Source organism: Siphateles boraxobius, unplaced genomic scaffold, assembly GCF_051911475.1.
Source record: "Siphateles boraxobius isolate OS27281-9 unplaced genomic scaffold, OSU_SipBor_1 46, whole genome shotgun sequence".
NCBI classification, from domain to species: domain Eukaryota; kingdom Metazoa; phylum Chordata; class Actinopteri; order Cypriniformes; family Leuciscidae; genus Siphateles; species Siphateles boraxobius.
Window position 1 is genome coordinate 8,632,399 of NW_027509097.1, and position 27,219 is coordinate 8,659,617.

Below are 27,219 nucleotides of genomic sequence, written 5' to 3' on the forward strand. Positions count from 1 at the left end.
TTGGTCAGTGAGGCCCCGCTGAGCAGTTCCTCCAAACTGCCAGGAGGAATACAACTATTTTACAGTGATCCATCCATCCATCCATCCATCCATCCATCCATCCATCCATCCATCCATCCATCTATCTATCTATCTATCTATCTATCTATCTATCTATCTATCTATCTATCTATCTATCTATCTATCTATCTATCTATCTATCTATCTATCTATCTATCTATCTATCTATCTATCTATCTAAGTTTATGACAAGACTATCAACTATCAACACAATAAAACTGTCTGTGACTGCCCTCTAGTGCTCAAGACTGTTAAGAAGGTGAGATGTTTTATGAAGGACATTTGAAACAAAAACTTTTATTATTATCATGTGTCATAATTCACACTTAAAATTCTGAGTTGCGGGGCTTTCTCATAAAGTGCAACTTGATAGACATACAATATATTCAATATCTCAAATATAACGTATTACTTACTGTCAAATCCACCAGAGGAACATGGATCTTACTCTTAAACAGTGTGAGGGCACTTCACCAAAATCACGCTCACCCTTATTCTTTACATACATTGTCCATACATGCAGCATTGTTTGATTTATTTTCATAACTAATCACCTTCCTTAAATCATTGTAAAAAGAAAACCAACTATGATTTTCATTGTTTACAGTCTGCACTTACTTTAACCATCTTCAAGTTGACTTTTCACTTATAGCTTTCATCTAAATGTCCCTCATTCATGGATCAATTAAAAATACAATCAGAGAACACCAGGATCTACATGATGTTCATAAATTAGATTAAAAAAAGAAAAAAAGGAAGGAAGACAAAAATGACAGATTACATTGTTCCTAACTTTGCAGCAGCCTGATCTGTGATGGCCCGGTTTTCACTCATCTGTCTTGCGGTGGATTCATCAGCATGAGACTGGCTCATAATGGATTGTTTCTTGGAGGACTTGTTGGTGATAGACTGACTTGTGGTTGAATGGGAAGCAACAGACTGTGACGTGATGGATTTTGTGGTTTTGGCCTGCTTGAATGTGGTGTGAATAGTCTTCTTCCTCTTGACGTGGAGGATCTCCATAGCATCAGGATTGACTCCTGGCTGCTGGAACTCCTTTGTGGTCTCCGTCTGCTCTGTGGTGGATTGCTGTTGCTCCTGGAACTCCTGCTGTCTCTGGAGCATCTGAGACAGAAGAAAATGATCAAATGCATTTTGGGGAAAGAAAATTGAGTCAAGTTGGTAATGTGGTAAAATTTTTAAAAGCATGACAATGGATCTGTTCCAAAACCTAGTGCGCTGCCATTTGAAGCCGCACTCCTGATTTGAAGACCATAGCTAAAACTTAATATGCCTCCAAAGATACCTTGTTCCCTATCAAGGGAACTCCCGCTGAGTAGTTTTGCTGTGGGAACACCCCTGTGTAACTGCGTCGTGAAGCATGTGTATAATCAGTCCAATGGAAGAGCGAGACGTCATAGGCGGGTGACGTCATAAAACAGGAAGCTATAAAGCACCCCTGAAAGCAGATCGCGTCAGCTTCTGTGCCTTCAGCATATATATATATATATATATATATATGTATATATATATATAAAAGAAATGGCGAGAAATGGCTTTGTGTTGCTTGTTTGGGAGTGGAGCATGCCCAGTCAGTTCTCGAGGGAGCTGACAGTGAGCATTGCGAGAGATTGTCCATGAGGATGATCCGCTCCCGCCGGGCGTTCTTTGAGGAGGACGGTTCGGTTCGCGCTCCCCGGGGTGCGCATCTTGGGGTTTGCAGATGGATCTAACAGCGGGGTTTGAGACGGGCCCCGCCTTATCTCAGCCCTTACATGCTAGATCTAGTGACTCTGCCCAGGGAGGAGCACCCTCTGGGGTTTCTCCTCCTCGGGTAGAGGCACCAATGCTGCAGCTATCCAGTTCCGAGGAATTGGATATTGCTAGTATTGTTACAGGGGATTATGAGTCTTCGTCAGCTCATACTTCTGGTGATGAGGAGCTTATGGAGGTTTTATCTCGTGCTGTAGCTAGATTAAATATTGACTGGCCAGCCGATGATTCTGAAGGAAGTGTTGTTAAAAATAGTTTATTAGATGAACGATATCTACCATCTCAAATACAGCCTCCACGTCGGGGACTCTCGTTTTTTCCCGATCTCCACACTGAGGGGTCGAGATTGTGGAATAAACTGGCATAATTAAGAGTTTTTAACCCACAAACATCCAACTACAGTAATGTTATGGGTATTTCTGATTATGGTTATTTGACGGTGCCTCGGGCAGAAGAGACGCTTGGGATCTATCTCTCCCCCGAGTCAGCGTCATCATTAAAAGCGCCGACATTGCCCACCAAGCCTTTAAAATCTACTTCCACGCTGGTGGGTAAAGCATATTTGGCAACAGGTCAGGCTGCGTCATGCCTGCACACTATGTCTATACAACAGGCATACCAGGCTGATCTGCTGGAGGACATCGATGAACGTGAGGAAGTCAGCGCAGACGCAATTCAAGAATTGCGTAGCGCAACAGACCTGTCTCTCCGAGTCACCAAAGACGGCTAAATCAGTGGGCCGGTCTATGGCAGCCCTGGCGCCATCTTTGGTTGAATCTATTTGATATAAAAGATAAGGATAGGTGTGTTCTTCTGGACGCCCCGCTTTCGCCTTCATGTCTGTTCGACGACGCCATAAACTGTGTGGTTGATAGGTTTCAAGAAACAAAAAAGCAGCAGCTTTCCAGAGGTTTCTTCCTCGACGTTTCAATGTCCCCGAGACTGCTGGGCGGAAAATGAATATTAAATCTGAGCAGTCTCGTCCGTCTACAAGCTCCTCACAGCACAGAATATAGTCCTTAATATAATAGAAAAGCGTTACAGAATTCAGTTCGGTTCCCAGATTTCAAGGGGTCCTTCCCACAGTGGAGCAGGAAGTACTGACGCTTCTGCAAAAACGGGCTATAGAAAGGGTTTCTCCTCCCAGCAGAGAGAAAAAAATTCTCTCAGGTGATGTATAGAGGACTTTTCTAATAATTTAGTCCACTTAAACCCCGCCCCTGAAAGCTTGTGTTCATCTGCCTCCATTTTTGAATGTTGCTACTTAAGTATTTGTGTATGTTATGTATTTTTATTCTTAAATTATTATACTATTAGGTTAGCAACATGCTAGCATCCTAACTCAATTGAAATCAATTCACAGTCACATCATCAGTGCTATTTGTTTAGCTTGTGGAGCTGCTGCTTAAGTAGTGTTCCAAAGCAATCACTTATGAGGTTTCATGATGCTTAGGATGCTAACAATGCAGCTCACTAGGGTTTGAAACAGAGCAAATTATCCTATTCAGATATCTTCAGATAAGTAATATTGTGATGTAGAGTTCTGTTTCACCATTAGATGCTGATACTGGGCGATAGCCTCATCAGTGGTCACTCCTTCAGCAAGGCCCAGTTCTGCAGCACGGCGGGCCATTTCTACCTTATGAGAGCCTGGTGGGGTCCAGCCCACACCTTTAATCCAGTTCAGATCTGATTTGTAGTTGACCTGCAACCACAGAGTCAGGACCATTAAACTTGCTACACGAGGACAACTATAAGATAACTAAGAACAATTAATTTGTCAAAATAATGTCATCTGAGAAACTTTTGACAAATATTGCTACCAAGTCATTGCAAGGTCATATTGTCACATCATAGTGTCTCATGTCGACCACGTGTCATGAGAGACATTAACATACAATGGCATCAATACAGTTCTTCACAATGTTTAATAATCCTCAAAACTCACATCGCTCTGCAGCTGGTAGGCTTGTTTAGCGTGTTTGACATTGAGCTGATTAGAATCACAAGTGTAGTCATGGAGATGCTGGCGATAGTTGACATTGCTGAGCTGAGCCTGGCTCTTCTTAGCATGCTGGAAATCAGGCTGGTCAGCATGGATCTTAAACTGAGAGCGTGTCTCCTGGGACTGCTTCTTGTACGCGTTGTTGCTCTGGAGCTTCCCTACAGCCAATGAGTGTTTCATCTTGGGGTCATCCTCAACACTGAGTAGGCCCACCTGATGGCCCTTCTCTTTGACAAATGCCTCCTTATAGCGGAACTGAGAAGCAATGGTACAACATATGTTAAATTAAAATTCTGAAGTTGGGTTTTACTTAATGAAATAGTACACAATTTGGCAGATAAACATTTTGATTATAACTTACATCACTAGCAATTTCTCTAGATGCCTTGGCTGTCTGAAAGGGAATGGCGTCCAACCTGAAGTCATAACCTGCAGACTTCACCTGCTCACCTGATGTTTTATACACTTTCTGCAAAGTGAAAGAGAAAAAAAGAGCATAGACAATATTAAAGGATGTACACTATCATTAAAATGTTCTAAATCTTTTTTTTGTGTGTGTGTAATCTCATGCTCACCAAGGCATTTATTTTATCTAAAGTACAGTAAAAAGGTGATATTGTGAAATATTATTACAATTTAAAAATGTTTTCTATTTTAATATATTTTAAAATGTAAATTATTCCTGTGGTGATAAAAAGCTGAATTTTCAGCATCATTACTCCAGCCTTCAGTGTCACATGATGCTTCAGAAATCAGTCTAATAAGCTGATTTGCTGCTAAAGAAACATTTATTATTATTATCTAGGTTGAAAAAAGTAGTTTTGCTTAGTATTTTTGTGGAAACCATGATACACTGCAATTCAAAAGTTTGGAGTAAGTTTTTATTAAATTTTTAATAATACTTTTATTCACCAAGGACACATTCATTTAATAAAATATGGCAGTATAGACTTTTTTAAAATGTTACAAAAGACTTTTTTTTTAAATAAATAAAAGCTGTTATTTTGAACTTTCTATTCATAAAGAATACTGGGAAATCTTGGTTTCCACAAAAATATTATGCAGCAAAAACAGTTTTTAACATTGATAATAATAATAAACGTTTCTTGAGCACAAAATCAGCATATTGGAATCATTTCTGAAGGATCGTGTGACACTGAAGACTGCAATAATGATGCTGAAAATTCAGCGTTGCCATCACAAGAATAAATTATATTTAAAAATATATTAAAACAGAAAAAAGTCATTATTGTGAAAAAATATTTCAAATAAATGCAGCCTTGCTGAGCATTAGAGATACCTTTTATAAGAGGACCAAAAAACTTACATTGCTAATTTGCTTAGCATTGATCTTTGCTCTGATGAAGTCAGGATGATCAGAGTGTAATGTGTATTTGTGCATAGAATCAGAGTCTCCAGACTTGTACATCCTCTGAAACAGGATAAAAGTTGTGTTATTCACTTCACGTAAAACAATCACTGTCTACACACACATTGAAATAAGCATGCTGGATGAAGCTTACCTCACTACACTGCATGTAGCTGTTCTTTGCATGGATGATATCTGGTGAATCAGCAATTTGAGTGAACTTCAGACTGTCAGGATGCTGACGGTACTTCTTCTACAGAGGGCAACGATGAAGAAAAGCATTTATTATTAACCGTGATTTTATCAAAGTATGCTGGCAAAACTATGAATTTAAGCATGAAACCTCATTCGCAACACATTTTATTTCTGTTTTCATTTCAATAATATGTGTGAAGCAGGGTATTTAAAAGAAAAAAAATGTATTGATTAATTGATTGGAGTGTGAAAAGTGGGTGTTCCATACCAGAATGTCTCCAAATCTAAAATAGTTAAATAGCAGTTCTGCTATTAGTTAAATTTATCCAATAGCCTGTTTGATGTCTGGCCTAACAGATGTCAGCATAAAAGTGAAGAGTAAGAGCAAGTAAGGTTACAGGGGCATTTTCTTTATTTTGGAATAATGTGCATGGGTGATTAATTCACCGTAATACCAGGAAATTGCGTTAAGAACGTAAATATGGTCAATTGATTTCATGTTGAATTGAAGTGCAACTTACATCACTAATGAGCTCTCCAGCTTTCTTTGCAGACTCCATCTGGGGTGCGCCTGCTGAATCCCAGGCCACTCCCTTCATGAAGTTCAGATCTGATTTGTATACATTCTTTGAAAAGACAAAGAAGACAAGATTTTAATGATTGTATTGAGATGCCTTTCCCTTATGGTATAAATCCAAAACTCAAGATCAGGATCTTAATCTTTTATGGCCTTATTCATTCTCACCTGGCTCTGCAGGTCGTATGCCTTTTTGGCCCATTGCACCTTTATATCATCAGGTAGGACTGTGTAAGAGTGGATGTGAGTCTTGTAATCCTGGTCGCTGGCTAATGCTTGGGCTTTCTTGGCTTGAACCAAGTTCACCATGTCCAGAGGCAGCTGATACTGGCCGCTGGTGGACACGGCGTCTTTGCGATAATGCTGGTCACTGTGCAGACGACCCATCTCCATGCAGTGCATGAGGTGCGAGTCCTCCAGAAGGCTACGAGCTCCAATGTGCTTGCCCTTCTCCAATACATGGCTGTGCTTGTATTGAACCTATCAAGGCAAAGGAGGTAAATATGTTCACCTGGATGTCGGCGTACATGTTGAATATGCTGTTTAACACAAACTTGGCGGCATGATTGCTTATGTATATTAATGCATGAGTTTATCAGAGCTGTGTTTGCCCATAAATGTGTGTAAATATAGAGAGGGTAATCTTACATCACTAGCAATGCTGGTGGAGGCTTTTGCAGCCTGGAAGGGGATATCCTTCATGGTGAGTTTATAACCCTGAGCTCTTAGCACATTCCATGACTCCTTGTACTTAACCTGAAATAAAACAGAAAATGTTCACACTTTTGTCTTTTATATATTAAACGCAAATTCGTTCTTCTTTACAATATCTTTAAAATGAGCTATCAACTTCGGTTAAGAATAGTGGATTTTATGATGTAGCAATATTCATAAACACAAAAATAGACTTGGAAGGCTCATCTTACATCACTGAAGTTAGCAGCGTTAATCTTAGCCTGGGTAATTTCAGGTCCCTCAGCAGTAATGGTGTAGTTGTGCTTGAAGTTCTCTCCCTTTTCTTTGTACAAGCGCTAAATAATATCAGACCACAAGACATTATAATCCCTCTTTCACTGCATATCACAGAACACAGAGACAATATTGCATATCCTCCTACCTCATTATTGATCTTGCTACTGGTCTTTGCATGCACAATATCCGGAGAATCCGTGACAGATGTGTGTTTGAAACTGTAGGGTTGCTGGCGATATTTTTTCTGTTAGGCAACAGAAATAAATCAATTTATAATGTGAATTAAAAACACATACACTACTTCTTCTAATTTGCTGATTTAGTGCTCAAGAAAAATTTATTATTATCAATGTTAAAAACAGTTGTACTGCTTAATATTTTTGTGAAAACCATGATACTTTGTTTTAGATTCTTTTTTGAATAGATTGTTCAAAAACGATTCAAATTGGTTAATTGGTCAAAGATGACCATGCTGGATCAAAGTGTTGAAATTTAAATAGCTATTCATACCTCACTGATTAGATCTGTGGCCCGTTTGGATCCCTCAATCTGTAAGGCACCAGTGGCAATCCAGGCCGCACCACGGAGGTAGTTCAGATCAGAGCGGTAGAGTTTCTGTTGTATAAACACAGTATGTTCAAGAGCACTCAACTTTCAGAGGCATTGTGTGGAGCAATGAGAATTAGAAACCATACTAGTGCAAATGCATTGAACAAGACTCTGACCTCACTCTGCAGTTCATATGCTCTCTTGGCAGCCTGTACTTTGAGGTCATCGGGCAGTGTTGTGTACTTGTGTAATGTAAGTCTGTAGTCCTGATCACTGATCAGAGACTGAGCATTCTTAGCATGGAGCACGTCTAACATATCCATTGGTAGATGGAACTGAGAATGCGACTTAGAAGAGTCTTTTTTGTATTTGAGCTAAGGAGAGAGAAAGTTGATCAATTGCTTGAGCATGACCTCTCAAACTCACATTCATGGTACTTCATTCGGTTGTATCCTTGCTGGAATACTCACATCACTTTGTATATTTGTGGCATGCACAGAGTGAGCAATGTTTATGTCACCCTGTAGTCCCTTTAGCCCAATCATCTTCCCTTTTGTCTTCTCAAACTGTGCCTTGTACTTTTGCTGGAGGTAAACATTTTATACAGTTAGATAAACTGACAACAGAAACTGTAGTTCATCCCTATTGTGTACAAAATACTCACATCACTGAGGATTTCTGCAGACGATTTGGCTGATTGGAATGGAATAGCATCCAAGCGCAACTTGTAGCCACCATCTTTAATCTTTGTCCAGGACTCTTTGTAACGTGACTGTAAAAAAATAATTCTACTTAATGTGGAACTTCAATTGTTTCTGCATGTTTTTTATAGCTACTGTAACAGAACCAGCAGTGTGTGTAATGGATTTTCACCTCACTAATGTTCATGGCATTGATCTTAGCCTGCACATGCTCTGGAATATCTCCAATCAATGTGTACTTGTGCATTTCATTCACTCCTTTCTTTCTGTATAATCTCTGTTGACATGAAGATCACATACATGAAGAAAAAATGCAACATTTTCTCCTCTCTTTTAATAATTGTCACAGAATTCAATTCATAGATTCAAATACTGATTCATAGAAAAGACGTACATCAAGAACCAGTTTGCTGCTGATTTTGGCCTGGACCATCTCTGGTGTATCCTCCACGCTGGTGTACTTCAGAGCACTCACATTCTGTCTGTATTTTTTCTGGAACATATACAGGTCATGGCAAAGATTTATATTTACTTTCAGTGCTGGGAGATAAATGTGTTTTAAATTTATTGTCTGAACTGTCTCTTGGGTGTACAGACCTCAAGGTCTTTCATTTCAAGGACGATTTGCTTCAGTCATTTCATAATAGATTTTAACACATGCATAATTTAAGTTTAAACCCCTAAGCATATGCTTTTTTTTATCTTAGCTGAGTTTCACATCTATACTCAAAGTAAGCGCATCTAATAATATTCATGGAGGAGCCTAGCAGCAGCACTTAAAATCATAATGTTATTATGTAAATAATGCATAATGTAAATTTTTCAAAGTCTTAAAACCTTCAGTTTATTCCCAGGTTAAATTTTAACAAAAATATTATTTAGTGAATTAGTATATAAAATAACTCTTCTTTAGTAAAATACTCAACTACTGTATTAGTTGAAGATATGCCTTATATTTAATTTAGTTCTCAGCCATGTTTGCTGAGACAAGGGTTCTTAATAAACTATACAAAGTGCTGATGAACCGAACACTTTGTATAGTTTAGCAGATATATTCTCTGCTAAATATAACCCCAGCCATTAACCTATTGCTCAAGCTATTTGCTGTGCAAACATTACATAACTATTCTCCAAGTGGTGCCTCACATTTTTTTGGAGAGTCCTGCAGATGACCTAGGAATCTAGTGACTCCCTTAAGTTATTTGAATTTTAGAAAAACTATGACATTTAGTGTGTATGGTTCATGAGAGGCTGATCTGTACCTCGCTGGCTAAATCTGTAGCTTTTCTGGCCTGTTGTATATCAAGTGATCCAGTGGTCTCCCATCCTACCCCTTTCATCCAGTTCAGGTCAGAGCGATACTTTTTCTGTGAAGAAAACAAAGTTTTGTTGCATTTAGCTTTACAAGTCATTGGCTTTACAAGCCATTCAATTGAATGCTGGGCTCTTACATCACTCTGTTGGCCATATGCTTTCTTGGCCCATTCCAGTTTCATATCACTGGGCAGGAGGGTGTATTTGTGTAAGAAGGTTTTGTAGTTTTGTTCAGTGGCCAGTTCCTGGGCTTTCTTGGCATGAGTGAGGGTCATCATATCGAGTAAGGAACTGTATTTGGTCTTGGTGTCTTCATACTCTTTCTTGTAGTTGAGGTCACTCTGGAGTTTGGTGGCCTGGGCCGAATGGGCCATCTGAGAATCACCTGACACAGTCTTCACACCAATCATCTTCCCTTTTGTCATCTCATAATCTTGCTTGTACTTCACCTACATAAATGGAATATCGGTAGATTAGATTATAAGTCACGATACTTAAGATTCCAGTGTCTAGTTAAGTGCCAAGTGAGTCATGTGTATCAGTAGAGTGTTTGGTCACTCACATCACTGGCGAGATCTCTTGTTGTTTTGGCTGCAAGAATGGAAAGCGTGTCCAGCCCTAGCTCAAAACCCTTCTCTCTCTGCTCTTCCCAAATACCCTTATATGTTTTCTGAAAATTACCAATGTAACGTTGATTAAAAGCTGGCGGTGGGTTGTTAGTTTGTGTGCAGGTTATTGGTGCAACATAAGTACAGGTTCATGTTATTCATTTCATACCCCACTGAGAAGCTTTGCGTTAGCTTTGGCTTGCTTGAAGAGAGGCTCATCTTTGCTCATAGTGTACTGGTGCATTGTCTGCTCAGTGCCCGCCTTGTACGTCAGCTGAGGATGAGAAAACACCAACCAATCTCAGATAGGACTCCAGTTAAATGTCCACCGAGGAGATAAATATTCAATCAGATTGATCTTATCTTACGCCACTCTGTAGTTCCTGGCTTTTCTTGGCATGTATGATGGAAGGAGTGTCTGCTACTTGTGTGAATTTCACACCGTCCACCTTCTGGCGATAATTTTTCTGTATAGAGGTGAAAAATGCAGCAGGATAAATTTAACAGGATGTTTTTTACTATTAAAAAGCCTAGCGAAATACTTGTGACTGGCTATGTGTGTCTATTATCAGTATGGAATACCCATTTTGTAATCACCAACCTCACTGAGTAGTTCTCCTGCCTTCTTGGCTTGTTCCACATCCAGGCAGCCATCAGCCTCCCATCCGACTCCTTTCATCCAGGTCAGGTCTGATCGGTACTGGTTCTAAAAGAGCCAAAACAAATATCTATTTAGCATGCATAAATGAATGCCCATTATCTGTATCATTCTACTCTTGCATATAGACATGCTTTCGTCTTCTTACATCACTCTGCAGTTGGTAAGCTTTCTTAGCTTGCTGCACTTTCATGTCATCAGGCAGGACGGTGTAATCGTGTAACTTCGTCCTGTAGTCCAAATCACTCGCCAGGGCCTGAGCCTTTTTTGCATGACTCAGATTCACCATGTCCAAAGGAAGGTGGAACTTGGATTGAGTCTCCTTAGAACCCTTTTTATAAGCGACCTATAGCACAGAAATTTGATCGTTTTTTGTTTAGGCTATAATATTTGAAGAATCTTAAATTGAGCACTCATGTAAATGGGAAAATACAGTTTTGTTTAACTTAACCTGACTTTGGCTGCTCAGACTTACCTCACTGCTAAGCTTGGCCACCTGAAGGGAGTGCAGTGTTTTAGAGTCACTCACATCCATTCCAATGGCTTTGTCCTTGTTCTTTGTATATGACTCCTTATACTTGATCTGTACGGCCCATGAAATCAAATCAATCCAAGAAAACTAATTTGAATGAAGTTTTACATTTAAATATTGAACATTTGATTCTTACATCACTAGCCAGGTCTCGAGAGGCTTTGGCAGCTTTGAGTGTCAGAGTATCCAGGCCGATATCACATGCTTTGGATTTGTTCTTCTCCCAGTTTTCTTTGTATTTGATCTGTGAAAGTGCAGAAAGAAAGTGCTTAACAATGCATTCAACACTGGTAAACTATTTATATGTGGATGACAAACAATGTGCCAAGGCTCTGGAATGTGTGTGAGCATAGCCTTACATCACTGACAAGTTCTGCATTGGCTTTTGCCTTCTTAAGTTCTGGTGTATCTTGAGATAATGTATACTGTGTCTTTGTTTTCTCATAGTTGGCTTTGTAGTTCAGCTTTAATGAGAGAGAGATTATACAGTATGTGAGGCTTACTGTAGATATGTTATATTAAATTCACTTAAAGGGTTAGTTTACCCAAAAATGAAAATGATGTCATTAATGACTCACCCTCATGTCGCTCCAAGCCGTAAGACCTCCGTTCATCTTCAGAACACAGTTTAAGATATTTTAGATTTAGTCCGAGAGCTTTCTGTCCCTCCATTGAAAATGTATGAACGTTATAGTGTCCTTGTCCAGAAAGGAAATAAAGACATCATCAAAGTAGTCCATGTGACATCAGTGGGTTAGTTAGAATGTTTTGAAGCATCGGAAATACATTTTGGTCCAAAAATAACAAAAACTTTATTCAGACTATGACTTTATTCAGCATTGTATTGTCTTCCGGTTCTGTTGGGGATCCGCGTTCAGTGACGCTGCTGACGTAAGACACTGCTGACGTGTGCCTGGTGCGCCCGAGCTTCGTTTACAGTCTGAGGGAGACGCACGCTGGAAACAAAACAATCTTCACAAACATGTCTAAGGATTTCCACACAGAGGAAGACTTGCATTTTTTTGCCCAGCCATATTTATTTGAACCCGAATACACGGACGCACCAGATACACGTCAGCAGCGTCTTACGTCATCAGCGTCACTGCGGACTCGTGAACGCGGATCCCCAACAGAACCGGAAGACAATACAATGCTGAATAAAGTCGTAGTTTTTGTTATTTTTGGACCAAAATTTATTTTCGATGCTTCAAAACATTCTAACTAACTCACTGATGTCACATGGACTACTTTGATGATGTCTTTATTTCCTTTCTGGACAAGGACAGTATACCGTTCATACATTTTCAATGGAGGGACAGAAAGCTCTCGGACTAAATCTAAAATATCTTAAACTGTGTTCTGAAAATGAACGGAGGTCTTACGGGCTTGGAGCGACATTAGGGTGAGTCATTAATGACATCATTTTCATTTTTGGGTGAACTAACCCTTTAAACATTCAATGAAAAGGACAACTGATGCTTACATTGCTTAGCTGATGAGCATTGATTCTGGCTTGAACAATTTCAGGAGTGTCTGTAACTTGGCTGAATTTCAGCTTGTCGATATGTTGTCTGTAGTTTTTCTGAGTGGGAGAAAAAGGACATCCATTTAGATTAGCTTGCATGTTTTCAAGCGTAAAGATGACCATTTGTAAGGCTAACGCAGCACTGTTCAAGCAATTAAGGTTGCCATTATTACTGAATGACACATTCTATACACTCTTAATACAGGAGGTTTAAGTTTATAGCAGCAACAAGAATGACAGACTTACATCTTTGAGCGGCTCCAGTTTTTTCTGTGACTGATAGGATGGGGTGCTGGTGGCTGGATAGTTGTACTCACCCTGTACATTCTTCTCCTGCTCATATTCTGATTTGTAGGAAATCTGAAATCAAATGGTATTAGAGAATATGTAAGCACACTGCTCTATACCTGGTAATGAAAAAAAAGGGGAGATATTATGTTCAGAAAAATATTTTTTTTCTTACATCACTCGCTAGCTTTCTGACGTTCATGGCATGCATGGTCTGTTTGTCGATGCCACCCCCCTCATAGTGCCCCTTCATGTGATTGGTGTAATTCTCTTTGTATTTATTCTGCAAACACAGAGTGAATTAACTTGCATATGTGCCCAGCACAGCAACACCTTAAATATAGAATATGCAGTCATTCTTTGGGTATAGCAGTAACATCATTGATGAGGCACTCACATCACTGGTATACTTAGCGATCTTTGACACATTCTTGAACTGTGGCGTCTCACAGTAGTTGATGCTGTGGCCTTTTGTGTTCTCAAGGTCCTTTTTGTATTCAACCTGTAGAATGGGAGGATGTCTGGGTTACATAGGCAATTTTAAGTCTCTATCACAGAAAACCATGTGCCCTTTGACATTTGCTTTTACTGTAAATCAGGGTAGGATGGTATCATCAGGCACACACTGTGGCATGCAGAAAAATCTACTGGTCGAGTGATAGGGTCAAAATAGAAGGATGATGTGGCCCCTGGGCTTGCGTGTTCTCTTTGTTTATGTCTGTGGGTGGCTGGGCTCAGTAGGAGGGCTCATGGGATGTGGGGAATGCAGGTGTGGAGACGTTATGTCTGGCTAAGCCGATGACAGATGAGTTCACTGATCCTCTCTTTCTCTTTTAGCACTTGTGCAAACTAAAATGTTACAATTCTACAGCTAACTAATCAAGGCTGTTTCTAAATATTTTTAACTGGAGATAATAAATGTCTTTTCAAATTAGAATGCCCTCCATCTATTCTCCTGTACCTCTTCTCAACATTAGGCAATGGACCAAGGGCATAAGTCCCTCACCTCGCTCATAAGCTTGTTGATCTTGCGTGCACTCTTCAGAGTCAGGTTGTCCTCAGTGTTTAAAGTGTGGTATGCAGAAGATCCCTTCATCTTCTTCAAATCCTTCTTGTATTTCAGCTGCAGGTTAAAAATGGAGAGAGGGGTAAGGAAGGTGTTCAAACCTAACAATACCAGAAATAGCTCAATCTACTCTACAGGAAGCCTGTATTCATCTGTCAGAATGAATTCCTGTGACATGAGAGAACATACACAATCAGTCATTTAGATAGTCAACCTTTTGATGCCTCTAGAGTGACATACCACTTCAGCAGTGGTGATACTCACATCACTGGCCATGTCATGGGCTCTCTTGGCCGTCTGGTATCCAGGGGTAATCATAGCGGGGAAGCTGCCCTTGCCCTTTTGCTGTTCATATTCCTCAGTATAGGCATGCTAAAGGAATTAGAGACGTTTAGCATAACCATGTGCAATGATGTAACCACATAGGATATAAACCAAAGATACTGTATGTGCAACAGAGCATTGTATAACCTGACTGAAGTGTTCTGCATTCTCTCTGGCCAAAGCAAATTCCGCAGCCCCGGCTTCAGTGCTAGCCTTGCCCTTAATCTCCTGCTCATATTTCTGTTGATATTTCACCTGCACGAAAACAACACTGATTTTACATCTATCACGCACATGCAGCTGGCATTTACATGCGATCGCACATTTGGAAACTTACTTTGCTGGCCATCTCGCCTGCTTTTTTGGCCACCTGGTATCCAGGAGTGAAGTGGGCAGGAAAACTGCCTTTGCCCCTCTGCTGTTCATAGCCTTCAGTGTAGATATACTGTTTCCATAGAAGGAGACACAAAATGAGGATATATGGAGAGTATTCAGCCACAAAGAATTTTCAAGATTCTATTCACTTACATCACTGACGATCTTCCCTTGATTTTTAGCTAAAAGTACGTCAGGAGTATCTGTCACAGCGGTGTACTTTGACACTCGTTCTTCATGGCCTTTCTTATACTCCAACTAAATAAAAAAGCAAGGAATAATAAACTCATACTGGACCTGGTTGGAAAGAAACAGCACTTTTTTTTTGCAACAGAACCGTTTTGCTTACATTGCTTGCCAGTGTATTTGCTTTCTTTGCCATTTCATATCCTGGAGTGATCATGGCTGGAAAACTGCCCTTTCCTTTAGATTGTTCATATTCTTCTGTGTATTTAACCTGTAAATCAACAAAACACATCACAGACAAGAAACACACAATCTGTGCAATACCTAATTATCACATAAACAAGGGTAAGATTTCAACCTATGCACATTCGATTTAGCCTCAGTGGCCACTGCAACATTCGGTACAACGCAGTTTAAGGACATTATTATTTAAAGTTTTTGGAACTCATGTCTAAAATGTTACATTTTAATCTAACATACTAAAAGGTTGCATTTACTATACTTACAATTATTATATTATAATATAATTACTTTGGATTTGATCAACCGTCAGTAGAAATATGACATAAAGAATTTGCTACTACCACAGTTTGCTTTGAGAGAATACTATACCAAGCTCACAAAAATGCTGTAAATTCTTGAATTCTTAAAAGCTTGCATGCTATTTCAATGTCAAAGGTCACGTTGGGAATTTGTCCTTACATCACTGGCCAATGAGACTCCAGTCTTGGCATGTATCATCTCAGGTGTGTCTGCTACAGAGGTAAACTGCGTCACACGCGCTTCATGGCCTCGTTTGTATTCCACCTGCAGCCCAAATTACCATGTCAGGTCACTTTTTTTTTAATACATCATCATTATTTATCCATTTATTGATGCAGGATAATAGCAAGAGGATCATTTTTCAAAGCATTTGCCCTTTGTGTCTGAATCAGATCACTCACGTCACTAATGGTCTTCTGAGCCTGGGTCACACGTACGATTTCCTGGCTGGTAACGCTGCCTGAGTAAAATGACTGTTGGCCCATAAATTCAGTTTGGTAACCTTGCTGCTTTTAGAAAGATTAGAAACCAGTCACATATTGAAGTACATTAATTGATTAACTTAATGGATTTCTGTTCCTACATTCTATATTTTTTTTCAGGGGGTTACTCACCTGACTGGCAAGCTGGCTGGCCGCACGAGCTTGCTCGATTTCTTTTGATCTCATGTCATAGTGAAAAGTGGACATAAAACGCTCCCCTTCTTCTCTATATCTATTCTAAAAAAACAGAGGGATATAAACATGGAGCTGTCAGTGAGCTTCCTATAGTACAAGCAAAGTCATATTCAAAGATATGCAACGTCAGTGGGTCTAGTTGGGGTTTTTTCTACACTGTCTTTTGATCATTTTCTGGTGATGAAATGAAATTATACATGTGAAATGGAAGTATGGTGGTTTGCAATTTGTCACTCTGAAGACCATCATCGCAGAGCCCAGTGACAGACAGGCGCAGCTGGGGATCCCACAGAGAAAGATATAGAAAAAGGGAGGGAGGGAAAGGACGCCAGAAAGGAAGAGAGGTTGGCTATGTTCATGTGGTATAAATTTAAACACCAAATACATAAAGAAGGCCAGAGAAGAGTATCATGTCACACCACAGAAATAACTGGAGAGATGCAGTTCTCATTCCAATCCTGTAGAGTCACCAGGGCATTTGAGCTCTTCTAAAAACAACACTTTAACCAAACTCTTATAGCGGGTATTATGAGCAAAATGACCCATATTCAATTCTTTAAACAACTTTTGCTTGTAAATCAGTGTAAGACAGTAATCATTGACCTCCACTAGTCAGCAGCAGGCAGCCTAAAAAGCTGAATTGTAAAGTTTCTCTGAATCTGTATGATTGTTTAAAAGTCTCCATAAGTAAACTAATAAAATAATTTCAATTCAAATCTTATTACACTATTTTTTTAATTTATTTGTTAAGAAGCCGTGTTATAAGTGGGATAATGTACAGTCACTGGTCATTATCGCAAAATAAATCACCATTATTTTGTGATAAAGATCAACTGACTGTACCTTTAATATATTCTATATAGAAATACACCTCAATTTAACAGCATTACCTTGTTTTTTTCTACGCTTGCGAATTTTATGCTTGTATTCCCTCAAGTAATTGTTTCCCAATGTTACAGAAAAACTAAATATGACTTGAATTTTTATAAAATTCTTAATTTTAATAAGCTTTTCTCTGTAAGGTGTACTTAGTTTCTTTACTATAGAAATTTGTCAGATGTACAGTATTTGAATTTAAATCAAGTTTGGTTGTGTTTTGTGTTGTCTGTGATGTAAACAAAGCCTCACCTCACTGGCTGCCACAGATTGCTTCTTGGCATTGATGTTGACTGGGGTCTCATAAACACTTGTAAAAGTGTTATTTTTTGGATTATGCCTATGAGATATGAGAGACAAATAATTATATATTCAACACATGAAAGGGCCAAATTGTGCAAAGTATGCCTTCAGCCATGATGCAAAGAACAATAATGCTGACTTATTGAAACACTGAGCCTTAATTGTGAATAAAAGATGAGATTCGAGCCAAAAATTACTTAAAAACTTACACTTGGCAGTATGGCCTTTTCTGATGGCTGACAAAATTATTGGCAGTCAAAACCATTTTACAGTCCTCACAGTGAAAACATGATTTGTGCCAATTCTGAAAGAGAAAAGAGGGACAATCCATTCAGAGCGTGAGAAAATGAAAAGAACTGAATACCAAAGAACAGAATTCCTCCTCCTGAAAATCTGTCCAATTTAATTGGTCCAAAGTAGTCTTGCTCACATCATAGAAAACATGGATAGACTTAACTTTAAAATACATGATCTCATTATGATGATCTATGGACTATCGTTTTAATTGAGACACACGTGATAAAGCCTTACCTGACCGATAAGATTGATCTTCTCCGCTGGGTACACCACAAACCCGCACCTGGCACACTTTTGAACATTCATAATTGTATCCAATTAAGATGACAACTCCAGAGAAATAAAATAACAACCTGTACAAACAGTCAGTACAGGAAAGCAAGGCTTCCCAGACAGTCCCTTGTTCCCACTTGTGTCTCAGTCTCTGTCCTGTGTTAAACTTAGATCTGCTCTCTGACAGTGACCCTGTCTAGTACATGTCAGTGGGTACAGTACTGCCCCTCTTTAGCTGTTGCCAGTCAGCTGACTGGTTGACCAGCTGTCAGTTACATTGAGAGATGTCACTGAATTGTGATCACGGTGTTGTTCTCTTTGAGTACATTAGTCAGAGCCTTCAGACATGCTCTAAATAGGTGAATGAAGTCACGGCTAGATTGGCCATTGCACATGTTATGAAATGCCTTATTGTTTTTAGAAGCATATCATGGCTTTCCGTCATTTTCTCAAATAAGATTTAATTGTTCATGCTGTTATATACTACATAACTTTAAAATATCATGATTAATGCTGCGTTCCAGGCAGGTTTTTGAGCGACTTCAAACCACGACTCACGACTTTGTAGCGTTCCAGGCCAGTAACGCCAAACTACCTGAGCGCAATATATAGGCCTACTTATTGTTTCAGAGACACATAAAATTGTAATACATAATCGTGTGTGTATTATTATCACTATTATATTATTATTAATTTGACTGAAACGTTAATTTGGAAGAATGAAAGGGGGGGTGGGGGGGGGGATGTGGTCTGCCATTGTTGTTTTGTATGGTTTCGCGGGCTGACGTCAGAGCTCGTAACTGGGAGTACATCGATCTAGTACGAGTTCACGGGTGGGAAGTCACGGGTTTGACTGCCGTTCCAGTGCACTTTAACGGGTATAAGGTTGGAAAAACAGGGGTTACAGGTTGCCTGTAACGCGGCATTAGTGTGCATAAAGGGCACTGCACTTTGGCATGGGACAGTCTTGCGCACTTACTTCCTGTCGCGTGCACGCTTTCTCAAGTGGCTAAGGCCACAAGTGTAGGACAGGGCATTAACGTTAGTTCACACTTGTCGAAGTTCCCCCGCCAGCTTTGATATCCGTCCCGCGGAAATCTTGGGTTTTGTCAATAACATAAAAACACCTGCTCAACACACACACACACACACACACACACACACACACACACACACACACACACACACACACACACACACACACACTATTAGTATTATTATTGTAATGTATAAAATACGTTTAAATCTATAAATAAATATTTATTTCTGACTAATATAATGTTTCAGTTGTTTGAATGATATTCTATTTAATTAGGCCTGTATTCTACAGGAAGTAACGTTAAGCGCACAATAGTTTTCTCTTCATCTGGAACTGTTTCTTTAAATAGGCTACATCAGACACTCAGACTGGAAGTGGAAGGTCGGTATTTTGAAAGTAGGCTACCGTAGTTTCACTTTCTCAGTGTAGTGTCTTTGGACTTATTTGAAAGAACAATGGACAAAACAGAGGCTGATCAGACAGAAATGTAAGTTTCGAGAGTAAAATAACTTAGTAATGTTATGAAAACATCAAGCTACGCTGAAAATATCTTTATTGTTTAACTTAGCTACTTACTATCAAATTCTGCATTCCATTAACATTAAACACTGAAGTATTACGAAATCAAAATGTATAGGCTATTTATTACTTAGGTTTGTAAACTGGTTTAGGTTTGTTCTGCTATTTTTAGAATCGCTTTAGAAAGACCTTAGGCTAACGTTAGTAACGTTAAACGCGACAAGTTTGACATCGGAAAGTTTAAGTGAGACCTTTACAGCTCGCTAACATTTTAGCTTTAGTAGAACACATTAAATACTTCATGTAAATGACTAAAAGTATATTACCATCAATAATTGTTAAAGTAGGCCTAATTGTAAAGCATCAGTAGTAGCCTATTAACACCCTCGACAATCCTCTGTGGGTGTTAACGCGGTGAACCTCTGTCTTTACCCCGTCAGCTCATCAGCTCCAACAAAACTCATACATAGGCTAAACAAAAGTGTTTTATTTCTCCTCTGAGCCATAAATAGATAGATTTTAAAATATATATTTGTAAATAGGCTAAACATCCAGTTGAGATAACATCTCAAAGTGAAAGTAAAAGTTAATTTACTGAGTATTTAAATAATAACAAAGCTCACTAGGCTACTGTTTGAAAGGGACTTTCTGAAACTGAAAAATAATTGTTTTGGAAACTACTGTTACAGTAGAAAATCATTGTAGGGAAAGGGTGTGACAACATGTCAAGATAATTATCAGTATAACTTGAAAACCATTTCAGCGTGTCAGGAATTCCACATGGTTACTCAGCTTTATTTCTCCAAAGTTACGTTGTTACTGATCAGTACCAGCTTTCATTTTTGCTCCAGAATGGATAAAGAAACCCCTGCTGCTGAGAGTCAGGTGAAGGAGAAGGACCAAGAGAACTATGGAGGAGGAGACGTGACAGATGCGAAACCTGACCGCAAAGGGAGATTTATCCTTTTTGGCAGGTGAGATTGTGTTTTCTAATGTAATCCATCCATTCATGCGTCCATCTATCTGTCTGTCCATCCGTCATCCAATCATCCGTCCATCTGTCTGTCTGCCCATCCGTCCATCTGTCTGTCCATCCGTCATCCATCCATCCATTTATTTATCCAATGTGCAGATACTAACCACGACTAGTGACCAAACCTGTTTTTTAAGTGAGAAAAACTTTTGTGACTATTATTTAAAAAGTTGAAAGTAGTGTCCTGGTGTTAAAGGCCAAATCATACACTAGGTGGCGCCACAGTCCTCTTTGTAAATTACATGGTCACTGTAACTCTTGCATCAGGCAATATTTGAATGCTCTTCAATATGAAAGAACCTGCATATTTAGAATTATACTTGACTACTTTCTTTGTGAATAAACAAATTTACTCATGTAAAGAGACTGTACATTTGGTGGCACTTTTGAGTATTCTTGCTCTGAGTAACAGCCCTAAATTGTAAGTTTGATAGTATGTTTTACAGTAGAGGTGTGCTGATGTCCTGCATGACCTTGGTCGATGGGTTTGAATAGCCCTTTCGAAAGCTCTGGGGGGTGGCGTGTTTGCTGACTCAGGTAGCGTGCGCCGCCCCTGCCCAGCGGAGCCACCACTCCACTCTTTATAGAGTATAGAGCATGCCAGGACCCTAGCACAGACCACACCGCACAACAGGGAAAAAATCCACCCAAAAGAGCTTAAAATTTAGGCCAAATTCAGTAGATCTAGAAGGAAGAGAAGCACTTTTCAATGCAGAGTGGCGTACCATTTAATGAAGAGCCCAGGTAGGAGAACCATGAAGTGGGATATGGGGTAGGTTTTAGTTGGAGGGGAGCTGGGGGGTGGGGGCTTGCTGTCCCACATCACATGGGACACCTGTGATTCACTCCACTGTTCATGTGTGCGAGAGAGTGTGTATAGGCAGGAAGGAACCCATTGTTGGGGTTGGGTAACGTGATGACTAGGCTCTTCTGGAATACTGGCACATATTGTACTTCCAGAGGCCACTGTGGCCTTCTAATCTGGAAATTAGACAAGGGAGATATGAGACGTCTGTGAGAATTTTACCTCAGGCATGTGGAATATTAATTCTTTGGGACAACATGCTGCTAATATTATGATCGATAAAGGGATTTAATTGTCTTCATGATATCCCGGTTAGCTGCCATTTCCTGTTCTCTGATGGGCATGGGTTGTATTTTGCTTGAGGTTGTATTGAGCTTTTTTTATTATTTTGATGTGTGCTAATGTCTCTTTTATTTATATACATGGTTACACTTTATTTTAAGGATTCTTTGTTACACTGTAATTACAGAGTAGTGAGTAATATTAAGTAACTACATGTACTTACTATAGGGTTAGGGTTTGGTTTGGTTTAGGTTTAGTTGCATGTAATTATGCATAATTTATACATGTAACATAATGTAACAATGACACCATAAAATAAAGTGTTACCATATATATGGTATATATATATAGAATGATGGTCCTGTAATAGATTGGTTAACTGTCCGTCTCTGTCTCTCAGTAAGAAGAAGGATGGGAAGTTGCAGGAAAAAGAGCAATCTTCTGAAAGCCATTACAGGATTGTTTCACCAACATTCCAGTATAAGATGAGCCACCGGCGCATTGGCAAGTGCATCATCATCAACAACAAGAACTTTGATGATAAGACAGGTGAGTCTTCATCTGTATGACTTTTTGTGTTGAACAATCAATACTAAGTTGCTTATTGCTTTAATTGGCACATCCAGCTTAAACACCTGAATTTATTGGGATGCTAATAATAATAATAATAATTAAAAAACTTTTTTTTTGTCACATACTCAACTGTTTTTTATCATGAACCTCTACCAAAAAGTTAATATCCAGTTCATTATTGGTAAACATAAAAATAAAATAAAAACGAATGTCATCATTCTGCATTGATTTTTGTCAATTATTTGTCAATGATAATTTTTCAAAGTTTTTTTTTCTTTTCTGAAAACATTTAATGACAAATGATTTGTTAAAATTGAGATTTAAAATTGTGGTGTGTAAAAAACACCTGATTTGCTCATCTGTATATTGTTGCAAAAGTACACAAATGGCTTTAATTATAAAAACATTAGGCAAGGAGTCAAAAAAAGAAAATCTACTTAGTACACAATTAAACTGTGACTTTTCTTTCCATAGTAACTATAGTTTCTGTAAAAACACCACAGGCATTAGTGACTGTCTTTAAAAGATTTACAAGAAAATAAAACTGTTGAATGTAGGTAGTTACTAGGTCGATTAATAGCTAACTTTATGCTCTGTGTTTAAGGGATGAATGTACGCAATGGCACTGATCGGGATGCTGGAGAGCTGTTCAAGTGCTTTAAAAGCTTGGGTTTTGAAGTTTTAGTCTACAATGACCAGACCTGTAAGAATATGGAGCGTCTACTTAAAGAAGGTGAGTGGCCAAAATATTCATCTTTTCCCAAGACCATTAAAATGCCACATCCTGTTTACAAATTAGGCTTACATATTTCTACTGGAATTTTTTTTAGATTTCATTACAAACATGAAATATAAGAACACACGTATGTGAGTATCATATATCAGTAAGAGCCAGAAAAGTATCTAAAACGGAATGGGGTTGGGCTGCCTGATTGCTTGAAAATTGCATAATTGTATGTTATTTTGATTGTTTGTGTAAAGTTTTGTTCCAAAACCCATTGAGCTGCCTCACTGTCACCTGACTACAAAGGCACCTGCTTTCTAATGCACTATAACCCTCATGACACCACATAAATGACCGTTTTGGGTTGGTCTACATAGGTTGTTAGGTGTTAGTGTGTCGCTTAGCTAATTACATTACAAGTACACATTATAAGAAGGAAAAAAATACACTTATTAGCTAATATAATCAGTTTTAATGACACCAATGGAACAATTTTTAGCTATGCTTTTCAGTATTGAATCTGCCACCCTCTACTGTGTAGTGGCCCAAATTACCCCCTGCTGTTGGTTAAGTGTAGCGTCAGTTTTGGCAGGTCAGGTTAGTCAAGCTCGCATCAGTGACTCTCAGCTGATACACGTCTACCTATAGGAATACGACGCCTATCAGTGTATACGTATATTAGCTCCTTCACTATCGCGTTTCTCAGGAGCTAATTACCCTTATTATCTGCAATACATGCATGTTGGTTCTGTTCTGTTTACCCTAAGGGGGGTTATTGCTGCTCTCCCTGCTCTTATTCATGCTAGGCTGCATGGATGCGCAGGAAGTTCTTGCCCAGAACAGAACCATACCGCCAAACCTAACTGTATGCAAATTGTCAATCGTATTTGACGATAGTGGTCCTGACAGAACTAAAGTTTAAAGTGTGACAAAACAGTTTTCTTTTTGTTTTCTCACATATTATGTCTGTATGTGTTTCAGTCTCAGAAGAGGACCACAGCGACAGCTCCTGCTTCGCCTGCATCTTGCTGAGCCACGGCGAGGAGGGCATGATTTACGGCACGGATGGAGCCATTCCCATCAAGAGCATGACCTCGCTCTTCAAAGGAGACGTGTGCAAGAGCCTCGTGGGCAAGCCAAAGCTCTTTTTCATCCAGGTAAGAGGAGCAGGGCTACAGGAGGATTTGGGGAGGAGAAAGGATGATGAGGAAGAAATGGAGGAGGAGAAAATGGAGCAACTCCAGACAACGGTGTCTATTGTTTTAATGCTATTTTAGTCACACCATAGCTGGAGTGAACATGTTTTTTGAAGTGCACTCTGGGCAGATATTGACATGGCCGTGTGTTTTTTACTGGCAGGCTTGTCGGGGTTCAGAATTTGATGATGGCATACAGACTGACTCAGGACCGCCCAATGACATGATTGAGACAGATGCCAATCCAACACACAAGATTCCGGTAGAGGCAGACTTCCTGTTCGCATATTCAACTGTGCCAGGTAATTTTTCTTCTCTTAGTCATGGAATGCAGGACGTTTTGTCTCAAAGAGTTCCACGAAACAATGGCAAGAAAACACATCTTGTGTTGTCCTCTAGAGATGCACACAATAACAAACAGCAATGACCAGAATAGTCCAATTCATGAACAAATGACTCAAGTTCTTTTTAGTGAATCAAAAGCATATATTGAGAGCAGTCTAGTCTCATTGATGAACAGATTACTTTTATGATTCAGTCAAAAAAAATCACAAACTCAGGACTGGTGAATATATAAACATACAATGTTACAAAAGATTTCTGTTTCAAATAAATGTTGATCTTTTTAAATGTCTCTCCATCTTGAAAAAAGTATCACTGTTTCCACAAAAATAATAATCAGCACTACTTTGATAATAATAAAGAAATGTTTCTTGAGCACCAAATCAGTATATTAGAATGATTTCTGAAGGATCATGGGACACTGAATACTGGGGTAGTGGTTGCTTAAAATTCAAGTATATAAAAATAAAAAATAAATTGTTTTACTATATTGTTGATCAAATAAATGTATCCTTAATGAGCATAAAAGGCTTTTTTCATAAAAATATCTTATTGACCCACAACTTTTGAACAGTAGTGTATATTTGTAAAATAATTGTATATATACATATGTGTGTTTCATATATAAGCAAAATGGATATTAAAACTGAAATATACCCATGTGAATGAGAATTGAATCAATTTGAATCAAATCAAGAGGTTGTGAATCAAACCCTGGGTTAAATATGTAAAATCCTGTTCTTTTTAACATTCTTCCACATTTGTTCTCACAGGTTACTACTCCTGGAGGAATCCGGGCCGAGGGTCATGGTTTGTCCAGGCCCTCTGTAACGTTCTTGATGAGTTTGGCAAGCAACTTGAGATCATGCAGATCCTCACACGGGTCAACTACAAGGTGGCCACCAGTTTCGAGTCCTGGTCGGAGGACCCTCGTTTTAGCGAGAAGAAACAAATACCTTGTGTGGTGTCCATGTTGACTAAAGAGCTGTACTTCAACTAATCTGAGTCGACCATCTTCACATTCTGTGCTCCATCTGCCTTTTCTCAGCACACACATTTTCTTACCAAGGACATTATAGTAGCACACTTTTAATTTGTTATCTTTTAACAGTAAATATTAACAGAATTGTTATCCTTTTTTGTCATTGATCCGCCATAAGGAGGGAAACCTCAGTCTAATACTTGAGCAAAATATTTTTACATTTTTTACGGTGCACATTTTAGGATGGCAGGCAGGAAAGACACATCAGGTGTACGAAGACTGGCCACTGACTGACTTCACTCGACCAAGTGGTCACAACATTCAGGGATGATCCCAGATGGAAGTTTGTGTGTGGAAGCAATTTTTTTTACGTTATGCTGTGCATACAGACACCGAAAAGGTCTTCATCTGTGCTACTTCCTGTTTGAGTTCACTACCTTCTCAGTGCATGTTCTAATTCAACTTCCTCCGAGTATTCCAGAGAATAGTGATGTCATGTATGATCTTTGTCAACTGGCAGTGTAAAATATCCATGTTGCTTTGCCAACTTTGAAAGTTTGCTGCCATTTTTACCCTACAAGATAAACCTCTTTTTGGATATGAATGAAAAAAATCTTTGTTAAAAATGTATATATGGTGCTTGAAAAAAACATACCACACAAAAAAATTGCTGTTGTTCTGTTTTATATTGATAAGAAGAAAAAGACAACTCAAGCATTTACTCTCTATATATATGACAATTTGTAGCATTTCAGTTTGGTTTGGTTTGGTTTGGTTATTCCAGAATGCTCTTCAGAGGGGTTCAGAGAAAGGGCATGTATGGAAATGGAGTGACAAATAGTGAAGTAATGCTGACACCTGACTGGTTTTAAAAGCTATTCATTCATCCCTCGCTGGTTAGTTTGCATTCACTGAAAAAAACCTAAATCAGATCTTCATGCGTCCAGTGTATTTTGAGCACACTGTAGCTTTAAAGTCTTCATGGAGTATTTACTGATGTTTTGTACCGAATCCGTCTATAATCTACAGAGGCAGCTATTGAATTACTGGTGACCATTTTAACCATTTATCATCCATCTGACCCAACGTGCTGTTTGAACCTTGATCGAAGGTTCTGAGCTTTTCTTTGGTTTCGTCCTACTGTTTTACCTTTTCCTTTAGGTTCTTTCTGTATTCTCATTCTCAGTTATTGATTGTTCATTCAGATCACACACCAAATCTGTCAGTGCAACCAACCGACTGCCACAGATGAAAGGCCTTCTTTTCTTTATGCATGGATTATTAGTGAAGTGCTCAAACTATATTAAAGGAAATGTCAGCTCCACTTGTTTTGAAATGGAAAACGATTTTTATTTTTAAATGTATACCACTTCGATTTAAAATGTAAAGGCTTTACTGTGATAATAGGAATGTTTATAAAAACTAATTTAAAAATGATATTATTGGCACAAGTGCCCTGATTTTTTTAAAAATGTTTTACATTGTATCAACATTACATTGTATAAAGTGGGGCTGATTTTTGTTTAAATTACTTTACTTCAAATGAATGCCTTTGTAAGCCTAATTTTATTGTATTAAAAAACTTTATTGAACTCTTGTCATTTTTGTTTAATTAATACTTCTAGGCTATGCACTACTAAAAGCAAGCTTTTAATGTTGTTTATATGTCTTTGTGGTG

General features: G+C 38.8%; 2 protein-coding genes across 4 annotated transcripts; one reads left to right on the forward strand and one right to left on the reverse strand.

Annotated features, from left to right (window-relative positions):
* Positions 1 to 337: 337 nt before the first annotated feature.
* nrap (nebulin-related anchoring protein) lies at positions 338 to 20,000 on the reverse strand. Of its 3 annotated transcripts, none has more exons than XM_077200632.1 (43): positions 18,008 to 20,000; positions 17,686 to 17,780; positions 17,426 to 17,513; positions 16,235 to 16,339; positions 16,022 to 16,126; positions 15,780 to 15,884; positions 15,241 to 15,348; positions 15,045 to 15,149; positions 14,854 to 14,961; positions 14,664 to 14,771; positions 14,457 to 14,564; positions 14,133 to 14,249; positions 13,524 to 13,628; positions 13,302 to 13,409; positions 13,085 to 13,198; positions 12,797 to 12,895; positions 11,673 to 11,777; positions 11,450 to 11,557; positions 11,257 to 11,364; positions 10,930 to 11,127; positions 10,725 to 10,829; positions 10,492 to 10,590; positions 10,293 to 10,397; positions 10,078 to 10,185; positions 9,653 to 9,964; positions 9,464 to 9,568; positions 8,596 to 8,694; positions 8,374 to 8,478; positions 8,165 to 8,272; positions 7,971 to 8,084; positions 7,677 to 7,874; positions 7,462 to 7,566; positions 7,097 to 7,195; positions 6,906 to 7,010; positions 6,628 to 6,735; positions 6,148 to 6,459; positions 5,924 to 6,028; positions 5,362 to 5,460; positions 5,166 to 5,270; positions 4,200 to 4,307; positions 3,782 to 4,093; positions 3,386 to 3,538; positions 338 to 1,185 (listed from the first exon to the last, which is right to left on the reverse strand). In XM_077200632.1, the coding sequence occupies exons 1-43, from the start codon at positions 18,077 to 18,079 to the stop codon at positions 838 to 840; spliced, it is 5,586 nt and encodes a 1,861-aa protein (XP_077056747.1). In that variant the 5' UTR covers positions 18,080 to 20,000; the 3' UTR covers positions 338 to 837. The 3 variants fall into 3 exon arrangements, with proteins under 3 accessions (XP_077056747.1, XP_077056746.1, XP_077056748.1); XM_077200631.1 differs by having other exon boundaries at positions 16,022 to 16,129; XM_077200633.1 differs by lacking the exon at positions 10,078 to 10,185.
* casp7 (caspase 7, apoptosis-related cysteine peptidase) lies at positions 19,429 to 27,133 on the forward strand. Its single transcript, XM_077200634.1, has 7 exons — positions 19,429 to 19,572; positions 20,456 to 20,578; positions 22,125 to 22,273; positions 22,902 to 23,030; positions 24,003 to 24,178; positions 24,381 to 24,519; positions 25,333 to 27,133. The coding sequence occupies exons 1-7, from the start codon at positions 19,541 to 19,543 to the stop codon at positions 25,557 to 25,559; spliced, it is 975 nt and encodes a 324-aa protein (XP_077056749.1). The 5' UTR covers positions 19,429 to 19,540; the 3' UTR covers positions 25,560 to 27,133.
* Positions 27,134 to 27,219: the final 86 nt, after the last annotated feature.